The sequence below is a fragment of the Pygoscelis adeliae genome, unplaced genomic scaffold (genome assembly GCF_000699105.1).
Source record: "Pygoscelis adeliae isolate BGI_AS28 unplaced genomic scaffold, ASM69910v1 Scaffold410, whole genome shotgun sequence".
Classification (NCBI taxonomy): domain Eukaryota; kingdom Metazoa; phylum Chordata; class Aves; order Sphenisciformes; family Spheniscidae; genus Pygoscelis; species Pygoscelis adeliae.
Window position 1 is genome coordinate 103857 of NW_008823913.1, and position 27327 is coordinate 131183.

The 27327-nt window shown below is 35.6% G+C and overlaps 1 protein-coding gene across 3 annotated transcripts in view; it reads left to right on the forward strand.

Annotated features, from left to right (window-relative positions):
• Nucleotides 1–27327, forward strand: part of SFSWAP (splicing factor, suppressor of white-apricot family) — a 50717-nt gene that overhangs the window by 4817 nt on the left and 18573 nt on the right. For all 3 annotated transcript variants that reach the window (XM_009335233.1, XM_009335240.1, XM_009335248.1), the window contains 10 exons: nucleotides 2022–2107; nucleotides 6202–6427; nucleotides 6868–6983; nucleotides 7907–8042; nucleotides 10899–11136; nucleotides 11481–11612; nucleotides 11975–12068; nucleotides 14367–14541; nucleotides 17138–17371; nucleotides 18908–19098. In XM_009335233.1, the coding sequence (XP_009333508.1) occupies nucleotides 2022–2107; nucleotides 6202–6427; nucleotides 6868–6983; nucleotides 7907–8042; nucleotides 10899–11136; nucleotides 11481–11612; nucleotides 11975–12068; nucleotides 14367–14541; nucleotides 17138–17371; nucleotides 18908–19098 (1628 nt within the window). The remainder of the gene's footprint in view (nucleotides 1–2021; nucleotides 2108–6201; nucleotides 6428–6867; nucleotides 6984–7906; nucleotides 8043–10898; nucleotides 11137–11480; nucleotides 11613–11974; nucleotides 12069–14366; nucleotides 14542–17137; nucleotides 17372–18907; nucleotides 19099–27327) is intronic.

A 27327-nucleotide genomic window follows, 5' to 3' on the forward strand; every position in this document is an offset into this window, starting at 1 on the left:
GTATTGTAGGAGGCCTTTGCAAAACTGCGTGAAAATGTGCCAAAATGTTACAGAATCTACCTTTGATCAAGTGTATAAGGAATAAATAAAAATTCCAGTTTCATTTGGTAAGAGAGCTGTCATGAGTTCAAGTTGTGTCTGGGTTGCTCCACGTTATTTTTCTTTCCTACAATGATGAGATATGTAGAATAATGTATTTCAGCCTTAATGAAGTAATATTTTTAGGAATAATGCTGAAATGTGACGACTTAGTCATTGGCAAAGAGAGATATAACTACCCAGTTTTCCAACAAGTTAATATTTAGTTAATTAATACTTGATGCAGCATGGAAGTGTCATGCTAAGCTATTACAAAATCTTGCGGTGTAACGAGAGAATTCTCAGTGCTGCTGATGAGAAGTAGAGATCCTCATAGCAGGTCATTGGAACATTGTCTCAGTTGTGAGCTTTCTGGCTAAACTCTTTATCTTCTAGAAAATTTTTAGTAATGATGGATAACAAAGGGGCATTTTCTAGTAACACTTGATAGTACTTGGGGGAAAAAGTACTTGGGGCAAAAAGTACTGTTTTTTATGTTTAAAAAACATAAAATCATCAGTATTATGTTTTGCTGTAGTTGAACTGTACAGACTTGTAATAGATTGCTATATGGTAACAATTTCCAATAATACAGGACTATAAATTCCTCACATTCTTTTTTTTTTTGTAAATCATAGTAGAGTAAAATCCAGTATTGGAAGATGCAGATAACAGTAATGTGAATTACAGGCTGTAGTTCTGTGAACAATTCAAGTGTTAGCTGATGCCAAAAAACCCAGTCCTAGTCTGCTTTGTCTGCTGCTTCTTCCTTCTTTGCTTGATGCTAAAATTTCTGTGTGCCTTTGTGGAGCTAAACTATTTGAGTTCATTTAAAAAAAAACAACCTGCCAGACAGCAACAAAAAAGTTAACTCTCTTGCATGGGTAAGAGCTTGTATGCAGTAATTGCTATGACATCTCATGCATGATTAGACTGTTTTGCTGTCTGTGTCCACAGTTCCCATAGTCAGGTTTTCATGCAGTTTGTGCTATCTGATTTGTCAGGATAAAACCAGAATAAATTTTCTCTTAAAGCTAGTAGAATAGATAATACTAAAAGTTACTTTACAAAGTAAACTTTCCACTTCAATTATTACAAAAATTTGTAAAGCAAAATATTTTCAGAGAAACGTTTCAGGTATACCAAATAACAGAATGTAATACCAATTGGGCTTTATGAAAGAATAACTATTTTAGATGAGTAGTTCATGTGATAAATCTGTTAAATATTTGTATATCTTAAACTTGGTATAAAAGGAACCATACCAACTTCAGACTGAACTCACAGATGAATGGCAACATTTTTTTTAATCAATTATTAAGGCAACTACTGGTTTATCCCTGTAGGTGATGAAAGTGGATTTTAGCCTCCCTATTGCCTTCCTGTAGAACTTTCATTACGGTTAGGAAGCTGATGAAAGTACTTAGGTTTGTTTCCATAGACTGAAATGGTTGATTAACAGGGAACTGAATTCAGAAAACCAGATGTATGGGTCCTAACAGCTTTAGAGATACTGGATATCTGTAATATTTTAGTCATTGTTAGGAAAGGATTCACCCGGTGCATTGAAAATGGTTCCTCTTAATTTTGCGTAGGTTTTCTTGTAAAAACAAAAAGTAATATTCATGAAAATGAATGTTTTCTATTTGATTTGACACTTCTTGTCTTCAGCGCTGTAGTCAGGGCTAAAGTTTATAGGGTATTATTCTTCCTAATACCTCTGTTAAGACATAATTTATGCAATCTTAAATAAACTACACATAACACCAGGGAGAGGAACCGTATCTAAATGTCTTCAGTGCAAATGCTGGTTATAGTTTCATTTGAGAAATTCCTTGGTTGCATGTCCTTTTAGATGTACTTTATTTTAATAATGTTTTGTTAACATTTGGGTACTTTGACATGTTTTGTCCTATAGTATTTTATTCTGTCATTTCTTGTAGAAACAGCTCAGACAGAAAACGTGGAAGAAAATGAAGAACCTTTTGTTGCCCCTCCGGGACTGAATGTCCCTTCTGATGTGGAACTGGTATGTATGTACATTTAACCCAACCTACATTTCTGTCAATGTTCAAGGAGTTTATGGTGCTTTACTGATCCCCCCCTTAACTTTAGTGTGGTACATTTTAAATGATTCTAAAATAGTAGCTTAATTTCAGATGTTCTTTCATGAATTCTTGAGGTCTATCAACTCTCTTGAATCTTCTTTTTCACACTGAAATTATTGCAGTACTTACGCTAAGTGCATTTAGTATCACTTGTGATATTATTTTAGATAATGCAGAAAAAAGGCAGCTGTTCTTGGAATGGATACTTACTGAGATGTCGAGGTTGACATTGCAAATGTAAAGGACCATTAAACCAGAAGATTGCTTCTGTTCATGATTTTTTTCTGGATTCTTTTTAATGGAGTCCCAATCGGAATGGGGTAGGAAGTGATCAAATATAAAGGCTGTGTTTAAGACTAGCCTGTTCAAGGAGAAAAGCAATAGTTTATTTCTAGGAGATTCTGAAATAACTTGAAAGTATTAGCACATAGAAGCTCTTTCCTTCATGTGATGTTACCAGAATTTGCTACATAGTAAACTGTGAACTTAATTGCAACTTGTGTATTTTTACTGAAGGGAGCTGAACAGTTGCCTGCTTGAGTGCAGTTGTAACCATGAGGATTTTCAATTTATTTCAAGTTTCATAAAAGGTACTGGGAAGTCAGATAATATTCTTTCTCCTGTACCGTGGTCATGAAAGTGTTATTTTATATTTGGGCTGCCTTCTCAACTTGATAACCATGGCCAGTAAAGATTCAAAGCTCTGTTAGAATAACCAATGGTGAACACAGGGTATTTGTGTAAGAGTGTTTTTCTACTTCATTAGCTTTTAATTAAAAATTTTTATCCTGTTCTGTTTTTTATATGAAATAAGAGCTATTTAACAAATCTAATGTGCAACTTCACTTGTTCTAATTTTACTTCCTCTGCTTTTCTTTACAATCTTATAATACATTTCATTAGTTAAGTGCTTACAAACGTACTTCTGAGTTCAGGGAAGATTTTTATATGTTATTGCCTTTAAATTAGGAGTTATACTTTAGTCTTAGAATAAGAACGTTGAGTGCTCAGTGAGAAGCTGCTTATTTAGCATTTGGATGCTGTTTCCAAAAAGTAACTGCTGGTGAAGGAATGTTTGCTGGTTTAGATAGCTGCTTTGCTTGAATTTTGTTCTGAAACTTAAAATATATTTTACGTGTAGGTTGCAGAATGCATTGTGGGGCTTACTGAAGTAATTTCTCAGTCAGCTATTGAACTCTAGTATATTCAAATGAACAGAAAGCAAATGTGGGCATATTTGGTTTTGATTTAAAAAAAAACAAATCAAAATGTCTAGACAGCAGCTCTGGAAACAACTTATACTTGACCTTGGATTGGGAATTGTGAGAATTTTTTTTTGTAAGCCTTGATTTTTTTATTGTTGTTGTTCTAGTCAAGTCATTCAGTTTTACCAGTGAATGTATTTATTCTGTATTTTTTAATTCAATTACTGTGAAGGATAGAAGCCTGGTAAATTATTGGTGGGGTTTTACAGGCATGTTTAAAAAATACTTCTCACTACCCTGTTCCCATTAAAAAAAAAAAAGAGAAATACCTCATAAATTCCATTGCCATTATGTCGATCCACAAGTGATTGGAAAAGGTGTACAGATCCACTGCTGATTTGTGGAAGTGACAGAGTGGTGTTCTAGGTCTCTCCTGAGTTAACTGCTAATTAACATTCAGGTTAAAAGACATGGTACTCATTGATGGTCGTGGCGGGGGAGGACACTTGTAAACTTTGAATCATTTTGGGGAGGAAACTGTAGTGCTTGGAAATAAGATAAAATTTGAGAATCAGCTTGCTAACTTGGAGGCTTTGATCACAGTCTGCAAGGTGCAGTTCAATGAAGACAGATACAAAATAGTCCTGTAATACAGAGCAATCCCAAGTGCAAATGTTAAATGAAGACTTAAGTAGTTAGGCAGCACTACTGCAAAAAAGATGCAGGGGTTGTAGTGAGCTGTTCAATGTTCAGTGTATGGCAACGCCAACTGCAGCAGTAATGTCATTCTGGAACTTAAAATAGAAGAGTTGTGTCGAGGATGCAGGAGGTCTCCCACTGCTTAAAACTGTTGATGTCAGGGTTATGGGCAAAGATGACTGTTCTTGACCGTTGCATTTTAAGAAGCGCGCGGATGCTATGGAAGTGGGCTGTCGGAGGATATTGTCGGTTAAACTTGGGAGGAGAGATTGAAAATTGTTTGGTTTTCTCTGGATGATAATATCAAGAGGCAACATAAGACTTAAAATTATTTTCCAGGGTTACTGGAGATTGGAGGATAGTTACTTAACTTGCAGTAAGGGAGACTGACTCATGAAAACCTTTTAATTACAATACTAATTAAAGATTGGAACAAAATATCTGACTAGTTGATAGTGCTTAGGTCATTGCAGTATTTTCCAGAAGGGCTTTTTCTCTGCTCTGGCAAGTACTCTTACTTTCAGAAGTTTTTACAGGTCTTCTCAGTTTAAATGTTTAGTGTTTTTATTAAATGTAATAGCAAACTAGAATATGTCTATGATATCTGCATCTCTGTTTGCCATTTAATGTTTTTCGCTTTGTAAAGTTTCTAAAGTTTTGTAGACGAGTGGTGTTAGTAATCTTAGAAGTCAATTAAAAGCATATTAATATTCATAGTGCCTATTTTCCAGAGCTTATAGTGGCATCAGTTTCAAATTCGAGACCAGATAGTAATTTCAGATACAATCTTTTTTGAGCTTCCTTGCTGATTTGCAGCTTTGTTTATGAATCTCTCAGCCTTAAGTGTATTTTGTATTTCTGCATAAGAACCGCAGAAATAGAAAAACTTGATGTATGATTAAATAGTGAAACTGGCTATGCACAAAATGTTATCAGTCTGTTGAGAACTTCATGGCCTCAAAATAATCTTTGGTAGTGTTTTAGAGGGACAAGTAAAACTTGAAACAGCTAATTATTTTCCATATTGAACATGTTGTTCTGGTAAAGGATTCAATCGGCTGAAAATAATTTCTAAAAATGTGCTGTTTGATCACATTCAGACTTTTTTCCCTAAATAGAGCACCACTGTCTCATGTGCTTCCAGTCTTCTGAAAAAGATTTTCTGAGGTTTGCAACATACTTCTGTATCTGGACAAAAAAAGTGCAAAGCTAAAACAAATAATTAATGTGACACTTCAGTCTTTATAGGCACACAGAGTATGTGTTTCAACAGTTTATTGAGCACAAGACAAAACAGAGCTATCTGAGTATGAAACTAGAGACAGCGAATGGTGAAGTTCATTCCTTCTTTGACTATGTTCTTGTTCTTTTCACTTCTTGGGTTTGATTTGGCAGTGCTCCTTAGGTGGGATTTCAGGAATGGAAATGCATGGATGCTGCTTAACTTTATTAATTTTCTTTTTTCTTTTATTGCTAACGTGTTCAGTGACTCTATGGGAATATGACAGCACATAGGAATTGCAATTCTTATGTTGGTCTTAAGATGCAACACGTTCCTTCCAAGCAAATACATAGTAACAAGCTTTTCTAGTTAGGGGACAATATTTGCTCATTCAGTGATAACGGAATAAAGGACAGCTGTTGGGAAGAAGACCATATATGTTGAATCTTCAGAGCACCTTGAGGTATTGTAAGGTAGGGCCACTTTAAGTTGGCACTGCTGTGTCAGGAAACACGTCTTCTGTCTTGTGCCAGCAGAAGTGTCCGTATGGCTGTGGAATGTACCTGGCTTAAAAGAATCCTTTTGCACATCAAACTCAACCAGGATTTGTTCCCCTCTTCAGTTTGGTGTGCAATGGCAAAAATAGTTGTGCTGATAGCAGGAGAGGATCTTGCAAAAGGAAATGAATGAGCAGCTAGGGAAGATTGGGACTGTTTTTTTTTAGTGCTGATATACTTTCACTAGCTGAAAGTGATTATGAAACTGAGTTGCTAGAGAAAGCTGAGAAGGGGGGCAGGGAACTACTGCTCTTTCTAATTCCCACTGGAGTTCTAACGCACTTTACAAGCTGCTTATGAAAATACAAATATATGTTGTTTTCCTCCCACAGCCACCAACAGCAAAAATGCATGCGATTATAGAACGAACTGCAAACTTTGTCTGCAAGCAGGGGGCACAGTTTGAGATTATGCTAAAAGCCAAGCAAGCACGCAACTCCCAGTTTGACTTCTTGCGATTTGATCACTACCTCAATCCCTACTACAAATTCATTCAGAAGGCTATGAAAGAAGGACGATATGCTGCTCCTTCTGAAAATAAAGCGGATGAGAAAAAACGTAAGTTGTTGCTTGTGAAATGGATGGCTTCAGGATGTGAATCATTGAAACATCCACTGGTAAAATAGCCACATCTTTTTGGTGCGTTGCAATGCTGTGATCCTGCAGCTGAGATTGATGTGATGATTCAAAATTTTGCTTAAATTGGAGATTTTTAAAAGAAAAGATTGTTTTGGGAAACTTTCGGGTAGAAGAGCTGCTATGATCTTGGAGCTTTTAGAAACACTTGTATAGCTCTAGTCCAACAGAAAGTTGGCCTGTGCACTTAAGTTTTAGTTTTATTGATGGCTAGCAATACCTTCTTGTGTCTGTTTTTGTGAATAAGGAGATTTATGAAAACGGTTGTTTCTTAAGAACACTTGCTTGTCCTGTACTGTATTTCTCTCCCAATACAAATCCATAGCAAACCCAAATAAAATTCAGACATTGCTTTTATTTAGACTCGAGAGTCAAATCTGAGGAAGAAGACGATGATGATGATGACGATGATGGAAATTATCTGCATCCAAGTCTCTTTGCATCTAAAAAATGCAGTAGGCTTGAAGAGCTCATGAAGGTACTTGACCCTATTAAAATTACCTTCTACCTTGTAAAACATGTCATTCATGGGCACAAAAATTCTAATGTGCAGCTGTTAAGATCTTTCATTAACAAAGATTTATTTTCTTTTTCCCCCCCTCAGACTGTGTCTTAGTAATTTAGGTCTGTTTTGGTAAACTTTCAAGTTACCTTTTCCCTAGTATGTAAATTGTTATTTTTCCATTTGTAGGGAATTATATTTCTATTTTTATGCCCTCTGGTATTGAGGGCATCACTTAAGGATTTATCCCACAGAGCCTGTATTGAAGCTGAAAAGACTGATATTTGATGCCTTCTGTATATAAGCTGAGAGCATTTTCTTTTTAGATTTTAGTAGCTAAAATGTTGACATGAAGTAATAGTTTCAGCAAATATTTCAGCAGAATGTAGTACTCATTATATGTAAATTTTTGCTGGATGTGTTAGTTATTTTTATTTTCTGAGTTTGATCAGTGATGGAATAATGGAAATGACTGATGGTTGTACACATTTGAGGCTTTCAGAGGAATGGCAGTGGTGGTGTCTGATATTTAGACAAGTCAGGTTCTGTGTCTTATCCCAGCCTTGGCAGTAAACGAGTAAGAGTAATACCCACTTCTCTCTTTTTTTTTTAATGTCATGGATTTCTGTTCACATTAAAGTATTTTTTGTTTTGTTTTGTTTTCCAATAATTTTCAAAAAAGAAGTTGATTCTGATGTGAGAGCTACAAAACCAGTAACTTCAGTGTTTGGACAATATTATTGATGTCTATTAACAGATAAATTTGCTTTCCAGATTATGTTGATTCTATCATGCTTTAAATATGTACTTTTATGAAGTATATATATTTATATAGATAGATTTATATATCAAGTATGTATAAATTTTAATCTTTGTTTCTATTTTCACAATTTTTTCAGCCTTTGAAGGTAGTAGACCCTGATCATCCACTTGCAGCACTGGTGCGCAAAGCGCAATCGGATAATAACTCGTCTACACCACAGTCAACAGATGGGGCAGCTGTACAGACATCACAGGCAGAATATTCTTCTGATTGTAAGTGCACTGTGATTAGGCAGCTGGTGGTGTGTCTTGATGAATCGTATGTGGATGCTTGTGGGAAGAAAATACGTTAGCTTCGTACTTAATCACTCGTAACTGATATTTATTCTTTTTCAATCTCCTGAATCTTTGAAGGTGCATTCTTCTACTGAGTGTCTGTCAAATTGTTAGCTGCTTAGGAAGAACAGAAATGGGGTGGAGGGGGTGGGCAAGGCGGGAGGCCAAATCTCCAGTCTGTGAGTATGGTTAGCACCATACCCTTAATGTTTTTTGATAACTTCCATCAATTTCTATTAATGAAACCTAATGAATGCCTTCTCTGTTGAATATAAAACTGTCCTATAAAGTAATTCATGAGATTCCCATAAAAAGAAAGCTTACTATATTAAGCAAAATGCAGATGGTAAATCTACTTTGAACAGTTTTGCTGGAGTGTCTGACACTAGGAAAAATCTGCAGAGGTAAAATCATGTAAATTGAAGGATCCCACTGAAGTGATAAAACCAGGTTTTAGTATAATATTCTGTTCTAAAGTTGAAAGTAGTTTTACGGTAAATAAATAAGTCTTTTATTATACAGTCAATTCCTATAACTTTTCATTATTTTACCTTTTATTCTGTGCACTGGTGCAATGTTATGTATAGAAAATAAAATTCAGGAATATGCAAGATTCAAAGTTAGAAATTGATCTTTTAAATATCTGAGAGGGAGTACTAACTTTTAAGTTCCGTAGCTACAGAGGGCATTCTTTAATAAAGGAGTAGATATTCTATTTTATTTTTTTCTCACAAGAACAACAAATGAATGATTGATTTAAATTACAAGTGAGCAATGTGGAAAGTTGTATACTCAGCTGCTTTTTTCCATGCCTGATATTGAAATACTAAGACTTCCTCCTATCTCCAAATTATTATTAAATCTTTAATTTTTGATTTTTCTTGAACTGTTTCAGATAAATGTAAATACTGTCCTGTCTATAATCTCTTCTAAAAATCAACTTTGCTATGAAATTTTTAGCAACATTATCTTCTCTGGATGCGTCTGGTTTCCATTATCTTTGAAGCTGCTTAATGCAGGCCTTGTATAAAGCTTCTGCAAATTTTGTAAATTCTGATACTCAAAAAGGTGAAGTCAAACTTAATTGGGTTTATGTGCCTCTAATTCTTTTCAAAGTTCAGAATTCTGAAAGTCCTTGATTCCTTAAATATAGAAATGGAACTTACCCTTTCATTTGTGGGACTTACCATTTGACACTGCTGAGATGTAAGAAAATTTATATTGCAGCCTTCACTACAGTAGGGTTTCGTGATGATATAAATTTGTAGGTAATGAGTAGTATTACTTCAAGGTGGTGGTGGTGATGGAGTTCTTGGTTTTTTAGTAAAGTTGTTGCGAGTAAGTATCACCATAATGACCTGAGTTGATTTTGATGCAGTATAGGTTCAGAACCCGCCAAAGGATTACAGGTGTTGTCAGTGTAATATATGGAGAGGAATATGCATGGAAGTAATTTTTATTTAAAACTTTAAGAGAATCTTAATAAAAGTGAAATAAGATTTCTGTGGAGAAATTGAAAATTACTGGTTATTTCAAGAAAGACTAAAATCAGGATAAGTATCTCCATAGAATAATGTTCATCAGTTTTCTGATTACTGTCGTGTCAGGCTTGAATCTGAATGTATATGATGCAAACTGGGAGATTATAATTTAGTAGCAATACAAGCTAAGTTTGCAACTCCGCTCCCTGCCTTTAAAACTTAACAGATCTTTATTCTGCTCTCCTTATAGATAACTTATTCTTCGAAGAAAGTAAATACTGCCACACAAGAATGTTTATGAAACTTTTAAGAGGATAATTCATTATAATTTAATGCATTGATTAAACTTTGGCTCCAGAAATGTAAACTCTTAATGTAAATCCTTTGAAATATTTTACCTGAATACTTTGTTTATACGCCTTTCTGCAGAAAATCTTTAGATTTACAAGAAGTAACTGCCATTTAAAAGTGTTAAGCTAATTAAAGCATTATAAAATATTGTCCTTAAAGAAAGAAAGCAAGCCATAAGCCTTTACTGTCTCAAGAAATAAATATTTAGAATCAGAGAAGCCTCTAGTGTGGAAATCTTGCTCAAATCGGTTGTTCATTGCATTGGTGTTAAATTGCAAAACCTGTGTACTTTTTGAGGTTTCAGTAAGTAGGTGTGTGTCTATATATAACGGTATAGTGGTTTAATATATATATAGTGATACTAGCGGTTTAATTTCTTGACGTTAGTTTTTAATGTATGTGCATTTCTTTCTTAATGCATACATAGTTTTAACTGAGTTAAACTGCCAGAAGTGAATTAGATTAGGAAGAATGATTTCATATCAGGTCATTTTTTTATAGGCCTTCTCTCTTTCACTTCTTTATTCATACCTATTTGGCTTCCAACTGACCTTCAGTACGTTCTGATTCTGCCCCTTAACCCGCATATTTTATTCATAGAATCATAGAATAGTTTGGGTTGGAAGGGACCTCTAAAGGTCATCTAGTCCAACCCCCCTGCCGTGGGCAGGGACATCTTCAACTAGATCAGGTTGCTCAGAGCCCCGTCCAACCTGACCTTGCATTGAGCAATTCATCTGAAGTGCGTTAACATGAGCATTCTTTTTTTTCTTTGGTTTTTTTGGTTTTTTTTTTTTTACACAAGAGATTAGATACCATTTCTTAGATACCATTTATTGGTGTGTTGTGTGAATCTGGATTCTCAGTGTATTTGTACTGATGCAATAATGTTTTTGGGTTTTTTGTTATTGGGTGTTTTTCTTCTAATTAGAACATTGTTCTTACATATGTCTTTTTATAGCAACTGTGGCAGCCATGTATTATAGTTACTATATGCTACCTGATGGAACCTATTGCCTCGCACCTCCACCTCCAGGAATAGATGTTGCCACCTACTACAATGCGTTGCCTGCAGGGGTGACTGTATCGAGCACTACAGGGGTAGCAACAGTACCTCCACCCCCTGGTACTACACCTCCACCTCCTCCAGACACAACCGATAGCAGCAGCGGGTTGACTTCTACCACAACGTCTACAAGGTACCACATATAGATTTGCTTGTCGGTTGGAGGGGTCTCTTTCCTGCACTTCAGTATGAAGTATTTAGTAAGGGTTCTATTATTGGTGATTCCTCGGAAACGTTCGCCAGTGTTTATACAGCTTTGATTACCTCCACTTTGGTCTTTGATATTATACGTGGTTATTGTTACTCAGCTACTATGAAGTTTTTGCGTGATGGAAAATCAAGTTATTTTAACTGCATAATGAACCCAGAGAGCAATCCTCTATGTAATGTTTGGGTTGGGGTTTTTTTTGTTAAAGCAAGAGTCTGACAGTTATTTATGTTCTATTTACAAAAACGATGTCCTTTTGATGTTTTCAGCACAATTGCTCCAGTGGTTGCCATTATACCTCCACCCCCAGATATCCAACCTGTTATTGATAAGCTAGCTGAGTATGTTGCTAGGAATGGGATAAAATTTGAAACCAGTGTTCGTGCCAAGAATGATCTCAGGTAAGAGAAAACATTATTGTAACTTCTATTTTAAAAGTTGAGGTTTTCATTTTTAAATATATTACCAGGACGTGCAGGTCTCAAGAAGAGAAGTACTATCATTTGTTTTTTATTGAAATTCAGGGACCTACTTAAAGGTAATGCTAAAGCATCATTGCCCAAATCCTCAAAATAGCCAACCTAACAAAAACGTCTCTAGAAAGCATGGTTTGAATGTGTATCCTCTGGAAGTTCAGGCATAAGTTACAGTGCTTCCAAACGTCAACTAGCGTTCCATTTGCTAGAGAAAATTAGATGGCAAAGGATTGTTGGTATTTACTATGTTCACGTGCATTTTCACATATTCAGTTTTCTTTTAACAGATTTGAGTTCCTGCAACCATGGCACCAGTATAATGCTTATTATGAATTTAAAAAACAGTTCTTCCTTCAGAAAGAGAGCAGTGACAACTGTCAGGTACATGTGTGTTTGTATATACGTATATTAAAAATGCAATGCAAGTGAGAAAAGGCCTTGCTTATCTTTTGTGTTACCATGAGATGTTTTAAAAATAGAACACTAAATTATGGAGAAATTATTCAGCAAAGAATGTGAATGCTTTTTTTTGTTGTTGTTGTTGCTTTTTACTTTTGAATAACATTTAAATAAGGATATGTGAGGTGGTGTGATATTCGGTTCTTGCTTTTTAGTGTAAGCAGCCGCTCAGTGTGTTTGTAATATAAAATGGCAACCTGAAAACCTTTTGGCTTTCTATAAAAGGGAATTTATGCTTTGTGGAGGTTTAGAGCTTTGTAGGATTGGGACTAGTGTTCTGTTGTCAGAAAGGTTAGGTATAGCTTTTTAACAACCATATCTTCTCGTGTGCCTCATGGTTCTTTGTAGAACAGTAGCACACTAGCTAGGCTACTTTTCTGACATGCTTTTTTCTGAGGGAGGTTTTGTTAAAGAAGAGTCCTGTCATGATTGACTGAAACAGTATTGGAGCTTCAAAATCTCACATCAGTTTCCTACTTGCTTTGCTTCTTCTAGTCCATGTTATTAGAAGATGATACCCAGACATGGTGTCCTTGTTTTTAACTATTCTCATGTTAGCTAATCTCATTAGATTGTTCTCTTACTGAAAAAAGATTGCTAATAGTATCAGAAATACATTATCTGATGTTAACTTTTCATGGGAAAGAGCTATTTTTTTTTTAGGCCCTATGTCATTTGTCATCTCAAGGCTTAGATTGGGGAGCGTTAAACTGAAGAAGGTAGGCCTGTGGGTAAACTCCTCAAAATCACTTTGTGGAAAATGAAGAAATTCAATACTCGTTGCTGTTTGAAACTCTTGTGACTAATATTTTGTTTTAATAGTGAAAAATGTTTTGAAAACACTGTTTAAAGATAAGCTGTGGTAAATATGATCTTATTCAGTTGACAAATTAAATGCACAATTGTCCTGTACCACAATGCTGGCTGTTATTCTAGATTTTCTTACTTGCAAACCAGTGGGTTGAATTCATAATACTTACATAATTAATAAGGACTTGTTAACATTTATTTTGGGGGGAAATTGTACACCAACCAAAGTGTAATAATAAAGGATTCATTTTAAGTGTTCAAATGAGTACAGCTAAGAAGCTAGCAGAAACTGTTTAAGTCCCTTGAGGTCATGTGTAGCAATGCGTATTTTCCTACTGCATGGTTTTGTAGATAATGCCATTCTCTTTAACTTTTTAGAATAACGATTTCAATATTATCTTTATGCTTTAGTAATGTACGTATAGGCAACTAATGCAATTGATTGTTCTCCTTTTGGCCATTAAAGTTAATAAGAAATTGTACTACCGGCTTCAGTAAATACAGGATGAAGTCCTTGATTTCCTTGTGGTTTTCCACTTCGAGGATTTTCAGAAATTAGTTCTGTTGGTCAGGGAATGGCTGCAGGGAGCAATGAAGGGATCTCTTCAATACCTGGTATTTCAACATTAAGTATTCTTAACAGCAGCCAGTGGAAAGCAACCAAACTATTTATTGAGAGAGGCTCATTTAAATGTTAAATTACTTAATGTCATCGCCTGACTCACCATGTAAATATTTTTAATGTCTACAATATCCATCTTAAAATTTTTATACTGTGAGTTTAGAGGTCGTCTTGAATGATTCAGTCATGTAATAGTAGAACCAGTATTTCTTTACTCTTTTGAAAGTCTCAGCACATCTGTACTGTATCAATTTAATGCCACAAAAAACATTGATAGGCCCAATGTTCTTCAGCAAAATGTTGGAACAAATCAAACACTTTAACCTGTGTTGATACCTTCTTTACAAAATCAAGTTTTACAGGGATCATGCAATTGTACGTTAGGAAAAAATGTCAAGCTTTCATTCTGTCGCTGTGAATTAACTTTAATGGATTTTGTCCTGGACCCTGGAGATCAAGACCTAAAGGAATATACTTTGGAAAAAAAGTATATGCTTTTAGGGTCTAATTTTAAAAACGTAATTTTTAAAACAGTTGTTGTTTTAATGTAACGACACATTCTTACTGTAGGTCTGTAGTTTTTGCAGCCTGTGGGTTTACATGAAGCAGTGCATTATTTGTAAGAAGCAGACTTTTGGTTATGAGTGCTTATTGATGTAAAATAGCTGTTATGTGATTAGCTGATAATGTGATTTTTGAAATGGCTGGCAAAATTGCAGCTCCACAGACACTGCATTAATTCTTTCATGAACTACCAGTTAGTAAGCTTGCACATTTCTTTTGAAAAGGGAGTATCTTCATCTGAAGATGTTCCAGCAGATACTGCCGGTGATACACCAAGTGAGACTCAATTTGCAGATGAACATGCACCTGAAGATGCATCTGAGCCAAGTGCTAAGGGAGCTCCAGGAACTAAAAAGGATGTTCCTCCTAAAACTGTCAGTGATGGTAAATTGGTGAAAGGTACGTTAGCATGACTTGTTGGGCGTGAAAATATTTGTTAGCATATACTTAAGGGAAAAAAAAAAAAAAGCCAGGGGGAAAGTAGGGAAAAGAATTTCATCATGCGGAAAATATTTTCACTGAAAGCATCAAAAAAGGACTGAAGTAAGTAATTTGATTGCTTTCATATTTCTTGCTTATCAGACTATCAGGTATTTATGATCTGACAGAATAAATTGTTTTATTTCAGTTTTGTGCAAAGTTGAAGGCTTTCATCAGTGACCTCAGTAGAATCTTATTTTTGTCATTTTAAACTTGACAGTTACAAGCTCTGTGCAAGGAAGAAGTTATTCCTTCTGAATAAAAGCAGTAGTCTTATTTGAAACCATACATATGGAGGAAGTACACTAGGCTTATTACTCAGTTGCTCAGTCTTCCTGTGTTGGATGTTAGTCATGCTGGAAAAAAAGGCCCTTTTCATGTCTTAAGTGGAATGTTTCTCCTCCTGCAGTCATAGCAGCAGAGGGACAAAATGGGAGGATCTCTTGGAAGCCAGTCAAACAAAGCCAGCTAATATGCTATTAGTGTCCTGAGTTGGAGAAGCGATTATTTATACCTGGCAACTGATTTCCTGGCCTATCAGGAAAAGATACCGTAAAATTTCTTCTTTGCAATAAAAACCACAAACTTAAATATTTTAACTAGAACTGAAAGCCACTGAAAAAAAAAACAAAACAGGAAAAATACTCTTGACCTGTGTTCCCATGGATGGGTACTGCCTTCCTGCCACTTCAGTGGCTTGCTTAATTGCTGATAAGGCTGTCTACTTCCCTGTCGTCCCTTGGAATTCTTCTCTCTTCCTGTTCCTCACTGCAGTTTCTTTCCCTCCATGGGCTGCCAGCTCTTTGCTGTGGTTTTCTGGCTGTCCATACTCTGCAGTTTCTTCTCTGGGCAGGCTGAGTAGCTTCCTCAGGGAAGAAGCAATCTTCTCTGTCTTCGAAGATGCCCTATAAAGAGAATGTAGTACACAACAGAAAATGGTATTGTTTCTTCTTGTTGTGTTGTTAATAAATGGCAAACTGGAGCCCGTGCTTTAATAATAATAATTGCCTGCTCAAATTCAGATGATGGAATGTAACCAGTGAGTCATTTCATGACAATCCTATTCCTATAAACTTATTTTCATTTCCTCTAATATGGTACAAATCCCACTTTCTTGTAACCTAAATACAGTACTTGCCTGCAAGACAGACATAACATCCACATTAGATTTTTCTTCTGCCTCTGAGGGAGTAAAATCCCATTTTAGGATTTGTTTTGTCATATGAAAAAGTTGGAAAATCACTATTATAATATCTCTTCTCTTGGAATTCTTAAGTTCTTTATTTCTGAGCATATATCCTTACCCCAGAATTACAAGATACAAAGCTTACATACCAAGGTTTATAAAATATAATCTAATTATTGTATTTAAATTTCCCTAATTGAAATCTTATAGGATATATATGCAAAAGGCATCCTGAGAAAGATAAATATTGCAGCAGACCATATGGTAGTACGTTGCTTTGCTTGAGATGGGTGAGAAATTCCATTCTTTATTCTTAGAAGTTGCATTTTTGGATAAATGGATTAGAGATTAATTCTGGGGTTTGTTTGGGGTTTTTGTTTTGTTTTGTTTTGTTTCAGAAAATGGTTCTCAAAAAAATGTTCCAAGGAAAACTGTGAGGCAAAGGGATTAGTTCAGACTTAAATATAGTTATATATTAGCTGTGCTTAATATTTTTTGAAGATCCATTAATACAACCTAGCTTGAAGTGATCCACAGTTTCCTTTTTATTATGGTATTCCATGTTTTTTACAGGCATTCTTTTTCCTTTGAGTGTGCTGGCATAAGTGTTTTGTTCTGTCTCTTTGTGTTGGAGTAGTAGGGGTTGCTTGAAAGGAATAGCTGACCACCCATCTTGCTACATCAAGACTAGCTAAGACATTTGGGGAAAAGTACTTAGCTTTTGCATTTATATCTCCTGTAATGAAATGTTGTTAACTCCCCAAAGTAATTAATTTTCATATAAATGGAAATAAGACTTTAAATACTGTTCTGTGAGCCTGCCAAATGCTATTGTTGTGCAAACCATCGATTTAGTGTGAAGGAAACATAAGGGACCATATCATACTATAGTGTGTCAGATAGGAGCCTGAGCACAGAGTGTTTCATCTTAAGCCTGGAAGAGTAGATTGTTCATTTGGGAAAAGAAGAAGTACTGAAACGAAAATTTATTCGGGACAGAATATGAAATTTTTTATCTCACTTCAGGAAATGTAATTCCTGAGATGGTTTAGAGTAACTTTCTTTTTCCCTGCTGCTACTGAAGTATTAGAAAAAGACTTTGAGATAGATCTTTACAGGGCAAATGAAGTTTCCAACATTTGTTTAAAGAAAAGAAAAAAAAAGATTTTGTTGTTCTTTTCCCCAAAATAATTAGCATAATGTAAGGATGATACAAGTTTCTTTTTTTTTTGTGGTGTAGTCTGCATGACTAACAGATGAAGTCAAGAAATTCAACCTGCTTTCTACTGTAGTCTAATGATGTGTAAAATCTTACCCGTTCATTCACAGCATCATTTGCTCCAATAAGCTTTGCAATCAAGGCCAAAGAAAATGACCTTCTTCCTTTGGAGAAAAACCGTGTTAAACTAGATGATGACAGTGATGAGGAGGAAGAAGAGGGCAAGGAAGGCCAAGAGAATGCTAATAGTGCTTCAAACCATACTCCAGCTGTTACCACTCCTTGTACTGCTGCTGAAGAGAAAAAACCTCAACTTACACAGGAGGAGTTGGAAGCTAAACAAGGTATCCCATGTTACACTGAAAACAAAATGAAAGATTGAGTCCTTCAGGCAATCTGCAAAACTGTCATGTGAATAAGTATGGCATTTTAGGTATTTTGAATCTTCGCTATGTCATGTTAACAGGAATCAGAATTCTTTTCTTTTCCCGCAGTTTCCTGCTTATTGTTAAGAATGAAATCTTCATTGGTTGCTCAGCTAAAATCAAACTTGTAACACGCTGGAGTTGAGTACTTTGCCCTAATGCATGATCTTTCTGAATTTTATTTTGTTTTCCCATTACAACCTCCGAGTAAAACACTAAACTACTAGTTTCCAGGTTGCATTAACAGAGCCCAGAAAAAGGCATGTCCATTTGTCATCTTCTTCAGAGAACAATGAAATGCTTCAAGCTATTTTTCAGTTATATAGCACTCCCATATAGACTAATAACGCCTTGTTGATGTTTGGTACTCTTATAATGCAATTCCATTAAGTCTTTGGATGGGTTTTTTCCTGTTACTCTGTTTATGTATGTAAGGGCAGAAGGGTATGCTGTGTGAATTTGAATGAAATTATCTTTTAGAGGGATCAAATTTCCCCCATTCCTCCCTAAGACTGTTTCACAGACAAGAGTGTTTAATAAAGTGGAGATGCTGTCAGTGTTTACCAGCTTAAAAACTTAATATTTCTCTTAGAGTATGCCCCAGGAATTTAATACTTCATTTTCAAAATTATTTTTTTTTCTCCTAAGTAGCAGTTCCTTTGTAAACTTTAGTAGCATAAAGTATGCTGTGGTGATATCTAAAGCAAATATGAAATATTTTGTATGATAATAAAAATGAAGTGTAAAACACATTTGGAAAAAATGTGTGTTGGAAAAACTGTGCAACTGAATAAAAAAACCCAGTCTTGTACATGCACAGAACACAAAAGTGGAAGTGTAAGATGAAAAAGGTTAGACAAAATATCCATTAGGTGCATAGTTAAATAAATTGGCTTATTCTCTTTCTGTAATCACATAACAATAACTGTTGGTTGTAACAATGGTGAAACAGTTTCTGGAAATTTCCAGAGCAGCGCTTTGTGTAAACATTTTAAGATGTATGTAAATAGGGCTGGAAAATAGAAGGTAAAAATCAGATCTGTGGAAAGAGCAAAATGGAGAGTTTGCATTGCTTTAACAAGTACAAGAAAAAGGTTCTGAATTTACAGTGCTACTTTTTTAGATAGCTTTTGTAAATAGAAAAGGACAAGTATCCTGAATGTTCAGGATTGGATTTTTATGTCATTTTCTTTAAGCTTAAAAACTTTTACTTCACCTGTACTGCTTTTCATCAAGCAAATGATATATCTATGAATTAAGATGCTTGGAATTTCATAATTTCAAGTTGATACGTCCTTATTATGTCTTTGAATGGATGTATTAGAAAGGTTTGAGAATGGTTGGAGGGACTGTTTGGTTGTTTGTGCTACTCTGTGTGTGTGTGTTTGTTTCAAGGAAATGTAAGTTCCCCAGGTGTGACTCGCTCTAAACTTTATGTTTAATTGTCTTTCTTAGCAAAGCAAAAACTAGAGGATAGATTAGCAGCTGCAGCAAGAGAGAAGCTTGCACAGGCCTCCAAAGAATCGAAAGAAAAGCAACTACAAGCAGAGCGCAAAAGGAAGGCTGCACTGTTCTTGCAGACCCTGAAAAACCCTCTGGCAGAGGCAGAAACTGAGAAAATTGAAGAGAATTCTTTCAATAACGAGGTAAGCAGGAAATAAATTTCTCTTTACCATAAAGCTAGCAGAAAACTTACCTATAGAGTGTGAATCTGACAGTAGGTTATGAAGTTGACTGAAGAGATAGAAGCTGTTCTAAATGGGGAGAAATTTGAATTTTAAACACTTAATCTTTTTCAGTTGTCTTACATATGTGTCTCATCTGTCATTAAAGAACTGGTAGAGAAATATGATGCATAATTCAGAGGTCAGTTAGCCAGTTACAGAAAGGAAAATGAGCTTGCAAGTTTAATTCTGTACTAGTGGTCCATGAATTAGAATGCTTACCTTTCAAGAGTATTTGTATATCTCTTGTGATATTTACTTATTTAATGTGTATTTTGATGTGAGTAGACATCTTCAAGTTCAGAAACGATTCACAGGCAACTGAGCTTACTTTAAGACTTATTTTGGACCTGTTCTGCTGGGTTTTGTTTGATCTTTATTAATTTAACTGGCATGAAACTGAGATGAATAGTTAGTGAACTGATCTATGTGATTTAACATTTCTAGCTGGGACATCCTTAATCAAGAAAACAAATACATAGGTGGGAGAAAACTATGCTGTATAATGGTTGCTTTTCATCATCTTTGTGTTAGTTGAGTATTTCATGTAAACTCCTTAAAAGCTTAGAATGCTAGGATGTTTTTCTCTCTTTTACGCCCAAGTTTAGTATGGGAGTTATAAAAGATTTTTTTTTTTTATTATAAGGATATGATTTTTAAAATTAAGCTAAATTTACAGGGAGTGACACAAAATTCAAACAAATACATGTATGTATGTTATTCACCAGGCATAGTCAATGAAGAGTCAAAACTCACGGTGAAATAATTGAGGGGGCTAATTATCTGCTAGCTGTCTTCCAGAGAACTGGAGGTAGGCACACTGCCTGCACCTACCTGGTCATGAAATGACCTAATCCATTGGGTTTGTTCAGCAGAATCTCTTATTTTGGAGAGCAGAAGCAAGTATCTTTCTGTAGCAAATCAATTTGGAGTGTTAGTATTCCTGCACCTCTTTCAAAGAACAATTTTTGATAGTTGTGTTAGAAATTTGAACGCTTTGCTTCTTCCTAGAAAGCTACTAGGAAATGGTCACGTGGCAGAGGCAGACTGCTTTCCATCTTTCTTCTGCCTTGTAATTCTCTTGTCCGTTTGCACCCGTTTTCATTGTTTGGATAGTCAACCACAATAGATAATACTAAGGTAATGTCAGTTTGAGGGCTTTCAGAAGCTCTGTTTTGAGTAGGTCGTCATGATATTGCACTCTTGGGCCAATCTAAGAGTAACCTGGATATTGATGATGACCTATTATTAGGTTGTAGGAACACGACAAAATAGCTAATAAGTTCCCTTGCCATTTGGCTGTTTGGACTATTGTTTCCAAAGGAAATTAAAAGCTAATTTCTCATAGCCATACGTTGCATTACTAGAATTTATCACAAAGAGGAAAAAGAGGATTTATCGTGCAGAAGTAACTGCTAATCAGTTCGTTGGCATTATTTTCTGCAGCAAACAGAACTATTACTAGTCAGTCTGTTGATGAGTAGTTATAATAAAAATATCTTTTTGGGCAGAGCCTCTAGAAATCAGTAGATTTTATTAGACTTAGAATTTTTGAGTAGGCAAGGTTAAAGAGGAATCTTGGGCCAAAAGACTTTAGTAATGAAACTTCAGTAATGAAATACAAAACCAGACTCTAAAAACTGTATTGATCAAAGCCACACATTTGCTTTTTTTCCTACTAATAAACAGGAAATGCTGTTTAAAATAGCTCAGAAATAATGTTTCATATAAACCCTTTCTGATTTCAATAAAATAACTACAATTTTAAAAACGTAAATGAGGGATTTGAATTTATTATATAGGAAAATCCTTCACGTATTGATTTGTTCATGCATCATAGCGCTGTCTGGAAGCTTTTTTCCATCTGCAGGTTTTGGCAGCAGAGCTACGCTCTCTATCGGAGTCACTTTCCCATTTACGTTGTGTATTTTCCATTTAAGTTCCTAATTGCTTAACTTCATCCACAGAGGAGGACAGGCTATTTTCCTACTTGGTTTCTGTTCTTTCTTTTCTCTTTTCCCCTTGTTCCAGCTTTTTCACTGAGCCACTCTCTTTCTGCCCGTATAGTGCTTGTCCTAGGTTAAGAAGTGATAATTTTACTTCCAGGAGTGTCACTCACTTGTATTCAGCCTAAGCATCATTTTATCGTAAGCACATCCCAGTCCAGCGTGATCTGATGCATGCTTGCTAAAAGACGGGGGACTCGGTGTTTCCAGCACCTGTACAGACACCTCCAACAAGTCCAGACAATCTATTTTGTTAATGGAAGGAAAACTGTCAAAATCCATTTTCAACAAAGTCACCTTAGACTTATGTCTTCACTGCAATAGCTGTAAACAGCTGTGGGGAAAAAGTAGGAATGGGATTTGGTGTAGATGATGTAGTTTCCTGAAACTTAACCTAAATAGGGCCAGAAATTTATGCAGCTTGGGGTATTGTTGCAGGATCCTTCACAAGCCAGATTGAAATTCCTGTGTTTGTACATGCTGCAGTCAGACCTTCCATGCACATTGCAAATACACATATTGTTGGGAAGTAGAACCTCAGTTTCCTGGTTTTGGAATTATATTGCTTCCAGAAAAGCCAGTAAATCACTCTTGGTTGCACTAATCAAGGAAAACTTCATCTCTGGATACTGATGGAAAATTTCAGATATTGATTGTGACAAGACTGGTTACAAGAATGAATGACATGGCTTTCCATCGTTTCCTTTCCCACAGAAAGAATTTCAGTACCTAACAAGTAATTCATTGCTCAGTTCTTGATTTTTTTTTCCAAATAAATCATGGATTACACCTCAAGACGCTTTCAAGAGAACAGACAATTGAAAGAGGCATACCTGCAATTTAGGTGATCCATATCAGCATAGAGTAGCAGATACGTGAATTGAGTGTGGTCACATCCCAAAAGAGATCCTGTTTGGGATTCTCATTGCTACTGCTAATAAATTCTCCCTGACTGGCGCAAGTGTTCAGTACTTTTTTCCGGCTATATATTGAAGAGTGAATGCAAAGAGACAATGACAATGCAAAACTCCACAGACTTGCAATTCTGCTCTCCTTCTCAAGGGGATTTGTCAAGGACATAGATATTTCTAAGCTAAGGTTCTTTTGATATTTTTCTTTAAGAGAATGCCTGAAATAACCGGTAACTTCAGTAACAGCTGACTTTTTCAGAAGAGCAGATGAGTGTCCTCACTCACATCTGAACTTACTGAAGTTCTCAGCTGAACTTACTAAAAAGCCAGTGAACTTTTCAACAAAAACTGCACCCTAATCCCACTTCTCAGTAAACTGATTTGCTAAAAACTTCTTTTTCCTTCTTCCGCATATGTACAGTTTCAGAGAAGGCATCTCACACACAAAAAAATCCAGTATATTTAAGAATTTTAAAGTAACCAGTTTCACTGCTTCTTACCAACAGAAATGGTTTGGAGATGCTTTCTTTATAAAAGGGTTTATTTAGAATTTCAAATACATATTTAAATGTTACTGATGTGACCTTACTTTTTGAAATAAAATTGGCTCTTGTATTGGGAATGCTAGTACTGTGTTAACGAACAGTCTAAAATGCCGTAATGTCTTTGGAAGTAATATTCCTCCTAAGTGTCGTTTGCTTATTGACACACTTATATATGTTTATATAGATTTTTGCATATAAAAGCTTGTTTTCAAGCTGGTGTCTTTCCATTTGCCATATTTGAAAAAGCTTCCATCTACATTCGTTCCAATGCATAATCTGCCTTCTGCTCTACTTGCCTGGTTTGCCTATTCGTAACAGCCCGTTTGATTCAAGAAATTTTATTGGAAAAAGATAAGTGAAATCATACTGCGGATTTGCTAACCTCTGTTGTATATACACTGAGAATCCAGTAATCATGATGTCTAAATCAGTTCATAAATAAGAGGTTTTCTGAGCTTTTTCAGTCATGTTTCAGAAACAAAAAGATGCATTTAAAAACATTGGTTGCAAAAGTAACAAAAAGTAACTACAGTGGCTGTAATTAAAAAAAACAGTATAAAAAAAAGTCAAGAGAGATGTAAAATTAGTTTTGTAGTTTGGTCAATAGAACTAATTGGGGAAATTTCAGAAAACTAAGGAGAAAAATTAAATATTTAAGTCCACCAAAAATGTCAGTTAATGTATTTCATCTCCCGTTTTGGGGGAAGGAGCATCCAATGAGGAGTCCAGGAAACAAAGATTGATATGCAGTCATCATAGAGTTAATGTAGTGGAATGATTTTTGTAGCTTAAAATGTGTCTCAAAAAATGGAGTAATGACCGAGATGTATAATAAAGCATGAAGAGGAGTTGAGAATGTCCATGGGAGATGCATAACTCCCATGAGATTGCCGCTGCCTAATAACTGTATAAAAACTAGTAATGCTATTTATGTGTATATGCAGTGTACATTTGTGCTGAAAACCTGCTTATCTCACTGTGTAGAAATGTATTAAATGAACAAAGCTTTTTTGACCTCTGTCAGATTTTCCTGATACCTAGTATTTCTTGAAAGAAATGCTGGTACTGAGCATACGTTATACCTTTGAACAAATTGATTCTACTAACTGCATGTAAAGGACAGTCAATACCACAGAACATAGTGCTTTTAAGCTTTTTTGGCTTCAGCTGAATCTTAAAAATAGTTAGATCTACTTTTTCTGTAGCTCAGTTATTTCTTTGATACGGTTTCCTGTTCTTCCTTAAGGTGAAATCAAGCAAGAGGAACAAAAGGCTGAAAACTGAGCTCGAGCAATGAAGCAGCACAGCTTTTCACAAATGGGTCCTCACCATTCTTGTGTGCATTACAACAGTACAGTTATTCATAATATTTCCTCGAACCAGTACTTGGAAAACACGTAGCTTAGCTCAGTTTCCAAAGCCCATCAGCTTCCAGTAACCTTGTAGCTAGTGAAGTCTTTGCCCTTTTTCAGGACTGGAGTAAACAGTAACTGGGTGGCATCTGACTTCTTGTGTTTACATATATAATTCACGTAGACACTGCTGTAACAAGAAAATCATGCCAGCTGGCACATCTGCCGGGTAGTGTCAGTAAAGGGAAGTTGCAATCACTCTGCGATGAGCGTAGGTTCTTTGTCCTACAGCAGGAAACAACCTGTAGTTTTAACAACTGCAGTTCTTCTAGGTATGCAGATCTGGAGTACGCCAGGTTATCTGGAGTGCTGCGTTGAAGTGCTTTTTTAAACAAAGTAAGGTGTTTCGTAATCTGAAATGCAGACCGTATTCCAAAATTATTAAAATTAATTTAAATTTTTAAAATTAAGATGACATTTATATTTTTATATATTTATATACAAGTAGAATAAAGGCTAGTTGTGCTCGCTCCTATGTATATTTACCAAAACTTGAATTAAGTAGATTAGACATTGGGAGAGCTCATATTAAGATGGTGCGTTTGTTTTGGTTTGTTTTACTTTATTTTATCTTATTTTTCAGCTTAATAAAGCAAATATGCTGGCTATTGGCACACGTTGAACTCTGGATACAATTGTCACCCTTGGTAGTAGGCCTTGGTACGGTACACTTGGTTTAGTAGGCCTGTAACATTTTTGCCACCTTTTTCAGGGGTTAAAATGTTGTTTGTCTGCAAATGTGCCAATTAAAAACTTTTGATATCCCTTACCCTGTCCATCTAAGCAGCGTTGTTCTTAGGTGCAGCTGGGAGCAAAAGGTTGGAAAAGAGAAAGGAAAAGAATCTCTTATGGAGCCGTGGTTCTCCACCTGCGTGCAGCCAGGCCTCAGAGAAGAAAACTGGCATGGTTCAGTGTCTTGCTGGTGAACACTTGCTTAATGTTTTTGTTAACAGTGGTTGATAATGGTAACAGGTTATAGGAGTCTTGCAGAGGGAAAATCTAAGCTGCCAAATCATTGATTCCAGCAAAAAGTTTTGGTAAATATAATTTGTGTACGTAAAGTCCCCTCCCTGCTGTCCCTGTCAGAGGAAGGCCTGCAGACCTGCATTCTTTGTCAAAGAAATTGGTCGTAAGTGACCATTAAAGTAATTTAATTGATAAAGTGTCTCCCAGAATCTAGTGGTGCTGGTAATACCTGACAAAAATAGGAGAGGGGGCCAGCACTGGTGGCTGGCTAGACAAGGCACAGTATTTAACTTCTTCAGAGAAGTTCCTTGATGTAGTGACAGGTGTTCTGCAAGTGTAGTACAGTCTGATCTGTGTCTACAGGACGTGATTTAACTAATAGTGTGTCTGGTGGGTTTCTAATATGGATTATTCTGCTAATCTCTCCTATTTTATCCTATGTCAGAAATGCTTTAGGGGTGATAGTACTTCGATATGCGTGTAAAAGACAGTTGGTTATACCCGAACTGTTACCTGTAGAAACCTTGCTATCCAATTTAAACAAGGAGAGAAATCCATAATCATAATGCTGCAAAAACAGACATGCACATGATTTGAAAGTAACTCTGTTTTAATGGTTTGCCCCAAATGTCATCTGCTGTTGTGCCTCTGAATATAAAGATTCTATAGCACAAAGCAAAACTTAACTTCTTTTGGCTCTTTCATCTTCTCTGTTTTGAAGCCCTGTTTTATCGTTTGTTTCTTTAGGTGGCTTGTCCTTACTTTTGTCCTCTGTGTAACTTTTTTTTTCCTGTGGAAAGTAGCCTGTTTACAAGTGAAATAGAAGTGTGCCATGTTTAAAAATATCCCCCCTTCGAGTTTTGCCAAGCATAACAGGGTTATCGACAACTCTAGATAGCGTACGTCTTTCACACTTACTGCTGTAGTTGATCCTACTTTTTTTTAGCAATGGACTGTAGATATTACTGCATGCCTCTTTGGAATAATAATGTATAACGTATTTTTATGTTTGCATATTTTCTTGATGTTAATTTGTGAACAAAATGTAATTGTCTAATGAAAACCATCCAATAAGTATTTAGAGAAAAAATGGTTTAGAACGTTTCAGGACCATTCATTTCTTACTTTACTTTTTTTTCCCCCCAAATATAGGTATCTATATCTTCTGTTTAGCATGGAAGAGGGGGGTGTTTGTTTGTAAATTTCCCTTATCTTGCTTTTTCAAAAGGACAGATTAAAACATAAAACAAAATGTCACATACTAATGTGGCATTTGGGAGGTGGATAGCTTGCTGACATGTGGACCTTTTTTTTATTGCAAGAACCCTACTATCAAAAACTACATAAGAGTTGTAATTCCTCATACTGTAAATACTTTAATTAATATTTAATAGGGGGAAAAAAGGTAAATATCAGGAACTGCCATCTTAATTAACATAGGTGAGGGAGCTAAGAATGTTCTATGCCTTGATTTTGTAGTCTTCAAAGTACTCAAGATACAAAGTCATATTAATCCATAGAACAAACAGATTCACAGCCACTAATTTCTTTACAGTTGGCCCTTCAAAACCGAGAATGCAAAATTCTGTCTGTTTTTGAAGAAATTACCACAGTCAGGGTACTGTTAATAGCTATGTTTCAGTGCAGCAGCTAAAGCCTGATGAAACCGTTGAGTCTTTGAATATTGAGTGTTTATTTGTTCTATAGGTACTTATTCTATGGGAAATGTTTTTATCACTTCTATTTAATCATTTTGGGCCAATTTATTGGGCCAACTCTTCTAGAAGCAGTAATTGCTCGCTTTGATGCACAGAGCAATCATACACTTCCATTGCTGGTAGAGAGTTGCTTATTAATTCTCAGTCAGGGAATCCTTCACCATAAGCTTTGGGGAACCTGTGGTAAAAAGGTACAATGGTAGAAAAGAATCTGGAGCATTTTCGGATTTTAATGAAGTAAAAGAACTGTGGATTAACTCTTCGCAGTTCTGACATTCTTCACTCTCCAGTTTTGATCTAATATAGGATTCAAATTAATGCAAAATTCAGCTGTTCAGAACAGAAGAAATATTAGCCAGTTGTAAAAGCATTAGTAACATTATTGATAATGTTCTTTACCAGTTGATTTTTGTTTGTACCAGGAACAATGCTAGTGTTTCTTGTTCTGTTGCAATAAGCACCTTTTGGTTCACTTCTAATGTTGGCTTTGTGTCTTGATTAAGTAGTGTAACCCCGGAATAATGAATGTGTGTTCTGGTCTTACGAATACTGCAAATATGCAAATGTCTTGTAATGAACTGAAGTGCTCGTTT